The following is a 3,469-nucleotide window of genomic DNA, read 5'->3' on the forward strand; positions in this document are numbered from 1 at the left end:
AATATAAATGATATTCAATGCTGAAGTCGTTTCCGTATTGATTTATATCGGATTTTAGCGTTCAGTTCATACGACTGGAAAATACCCTTTCCAAATGTCTAATTAGTCAGCGATAAATGGTAAAACAAATATGAAATTTCAAAATATTCATTTGAAATGAAATATATATTCGTGATGAATAAGGATAAATTTCGTATGCATTCATTTAGATTTTACCCTGAAGTAATGTTATCGCTAACAATAACCATACGAATAGCAATAATATACATCGGATTTTTGTATTTCTATCAAAAGGTTAAGAAAATAAAGTCCAGAACAACACTGCGTCCATTTCGCACAAAAGACGCAGTTGAAAGCATAGCAAAATGATTAAAGCAAACGCATGTATACTGAGAAACATAATGTTAGCAGCTGAAATCGATTTACCTTGAATGCAAATGTCAGATGCTGTCGGTAGCAATAACAATGAAAGAACTTATTAGCAAATATCTACATGTTTTCATCACAAGACTGAATTGATATTATCGTTTAGATTATCAACAAAATACCGTCACATTTTTTACGTTAAAAGGTTCAATTTTACATCCTGGTATTTTATTGATAATCTCTATAGCATTCTTTTCGCAGTAAGAGACTTTTTAAAATAATCTTAATTGTAAACGATGACCTACATGTAGAACGAAAACAAAAACAATTTGAAGCATGACGCATTTTTAAATTTCCGTTTTGGTTTCTAACTTTTTGTCACCGTTAACTTTTCAAACTGACTCGTTCCGGTTCAGAAAACAGAACTTATTCTTCCTTTTTTCGCTACACTCAATGTGGTAGTTTTAATGCAAGTACTTGAGATTTAAAATAAGATCATTTTAAATAGTCCTTTTAGTTAATTTATCTAATGGCTACTGTAATTAATGTAACTCATCTTATATACAAACTACATTGCAAAACAAATCCAGCCGGCCATGTAACCATACCTATATTTAAACCTTACAAAATTATAAAAATGAAGTATACACATTAAATCAACATCATTTTTTTGCTGAGATTTTCCACAAACTTAATAGACTAGACTTATAAACACTAGCACAAAATGGTCAACTACTTGAAATCATTACTTTATACCTGACAAACATACTAAAAATTTATTAGAACGCTTTAAAAATATTCTACCGTACACTACAGGCAAAGTGTATATTGGGAAAAATACAAAAATAGATTACCTTAAAATGATAGGTGTTATGTTGATCTAGCCGCGTCACGTTGCAGGGGTTGGACCGTCGGCAGTCGTATTCCTTCCAGTCAAATTCATCAGCTTTGTCCGAAGCGCAGTGTTCCCCTCCCGCCGGGTTCTTCAACCGTCGATACCAAACAAAATACTTGGTGTTCGACAAGCCCCCGTCGAATCCCGCTTCCCACTTCAAAGTCACAAAAGTGGGCCCTACTTTTTGGCTAGATAAAGTGCGCGGCGATTCGGGAGCGCCTTTTGGTTGCAACCTAATCTGCGGGCGAATGCTGCCCAACGAATTCTTCACTTTACAGTAATAATCGCCGTAATCCTGCGCCTTCACGTTGCGTATGAGCAGAATGCTTAAATAGGAGTCGTTATTATCAGTCGTTGTGGTTATTTCGTAGTGGCCGTCGGAGGACATTTGCAACGGTGCGGTATTAGAGCCGTAAAACCACTGAAATTCCGGCTTCGGGTAAGCTTGGACTCTACACGATATTTCCGCGTTTTCCATGACATCGTAAGCTACTTTGTTTTGTTGTCGGATTGATATTGGCTCGTCTGGAAAGAAGAATTTTTTAATAACCATAGCGAACGTCACCGTGAACAATGAAAACATTGAAAGAGAAATTGTTTCGATAAACTGTAGTCGCAGTCATTTTCTACGCTTTTACTTTTATGCTCCTATAAAAATATTTAGTTCTAAGACGCTTTATGGCCATATAATACAAAAATTTGTATTTAACATTTTATTTAAAATTGCCTCTAAAGCAATTACTTTGTGTAGATTAAATTGTGAAACAATAAGATATAATGCTACGTAAGAAGAATTCAATTATACTTACGTTCAATTCGTAGTTGCATGGTTGATTCTACTTTCTTCACTTCGTTTTCAAAGGAACATGAATACACTCCTCTGTCGTCGGGAAGTAAGTCATCGCCGTTTGGTCTCGCTCGACCCCGGAACCTTAACATGCTTTGTATATTGAAGACGGCATTTCTACTTTCGTTTATTTCAGTTTTTACCTCATATAGATTGGCATCAGCCTTAATTTCAGAATTGTCTTTGTACCATTTGACATGTGGCAGTGGTTTTCCCAGCGCAACACATGTCAATGAAAAGTTCCTTTCGCCTGAATTCTTAATCATGTGTGGTTGAAGTTTTGATTGAAAACGGGGAGGTTGATAGACTTCAAGGTTCACGGAGGCTATATCACCGTGGCCGAGTTCGTTAGTGGCCTGGCAGTGATAGACTCCTTCACTGCCGAGATGAGCGCTTGGAATCGTGTATTTGTTGCCGGTTGCTAATACATTCGGTTTAACATCTCCAACGTCGATGTCTCTAAACCATCTGTACTGAGGGGCCGGCCAACCTGGGGGTTTGGCGCTACACGTCAAAGTAACTCCTGCTCCTTCCTGAGCGACAGGTCGGTCGGGACTGATGAACGCTCGGCCGGGCTTGTGCCTCACCAGCACTGCCACAGAAGCACTGCTCGCTCTCTCCATTCGGTTTCCCGTCGACGACGTTATCACATTCACAGCTTTGCAAACATAAGTCCCCGCCATTTCAGCATCTACTCTGGTTAGTACCAAAGTGTTGCCCTTTTGGCGAAAGTCATTTTTTCCTTCCTTTGTCCATTCGATTGAGATGGGTTCAGGATTGGCGGATACTTCACAACGTATTTCAACTGTACCACCTTCTTCGGCCTCATACGTTTTAGAGTCAACTGTGACGCTTGGTGGATATAGCACGTCTAAATAAATGTCCTTTTCACCGGGATGGTCGAGGCCATTATCAGCGCTACAAGTATACTTTCCTGCGTCCTGTACAGTCACCCCTTGAATAGTGTGAATGAAAGAATTTGAAATATATTTGCCATTTCTAGTCCATCTCACGCTGTTCACCTTAGGTTTAGCATCAACTTTACACTCCATTGTCGCTGTGCCGTCAATTTCTACGTGCAGCGGATTTTCCGGACCAATTTCGATTCGAGGAAAATCTGCAACAAAACTGGGTTTTAGAAGTTCTAGATCTAAATAACTGTGTAATATTGACTCGGTTTGATTAATTCTTTCGTAACTTATGGTTTGATTTTCGATTTTTAAAAATCCATATGCTTCAATGTTTACACAAAATAAATAAAGAATTCACATCTGTTAAAAATTCCAAACTAAAGAAAACAGTTTTACCATCTAAAGATCAATACCATACATCGAAAGCTTCGTGCAGCGATCAACTGTTTA

At 38.1% G+C, this 3,469-nt stretch overlaps 1 protein-coding gene across 1 annotated transcript; it reads right to left on the reverse strand.

Moving 5' to 3' along the window:
• Positions 1-1,151: 1,151 nt before the first annotated feature.
• On the reverse strand, positions 1,152-3,219 carry LOC119834211 (neural cell adhesion molecule 2-like). Its single transcript, XM_038358543.1, has 2 exons — positions 2,071-3,219; positions 1,152-1,786 (listed from the first exon to the last, which is right to left on the reverse strand). Exons 1-2 carry the CDS (start codon positions 3,158-3,160, stop codon positions 1,167-1,169), a joined length of 1,710 nt encoding a protein of 569 aa, XP_038214471.1. The 5' UTR covers positions 3,161-3,219; the 3' UTR covers positions 1,152-1,166.
• Positions 3,220-3,469: the final 250 nt, after the last annotated feature.

The sequence above is a fragment of the Zerene cesonia genome, chromosome 19, assembly GCF_012273895.1.
Source record: "Zerene cesonia ecotype Mississippi chromosome 19, Zerene_cesonia_1.1, whole genome shotgun sequence".
Taxonomy (NCBI): domain Eukaryota; kingdom Metazoa; phylum Arthropoda; class Insecta; order Lepidoptera; family Pieridae; genus Zerene; species Zerene cesonia.

Coding starts and splice junctions, on each gene's coding strand:
- LOC119834211 (XM_038358543.1), bottom strand. CDS start 3,160: ATGGAGTGTAAAGTTGATGCTAAACCTAAGGTGAACAGCGTGAGATGG. Junction 1,787..2,070: donor CATGCAACTACGAATTGAAC/GTAAGTATAATT, acceptor TCTTCTTTCCAG/ACGAGCCAATATCAATCCGA.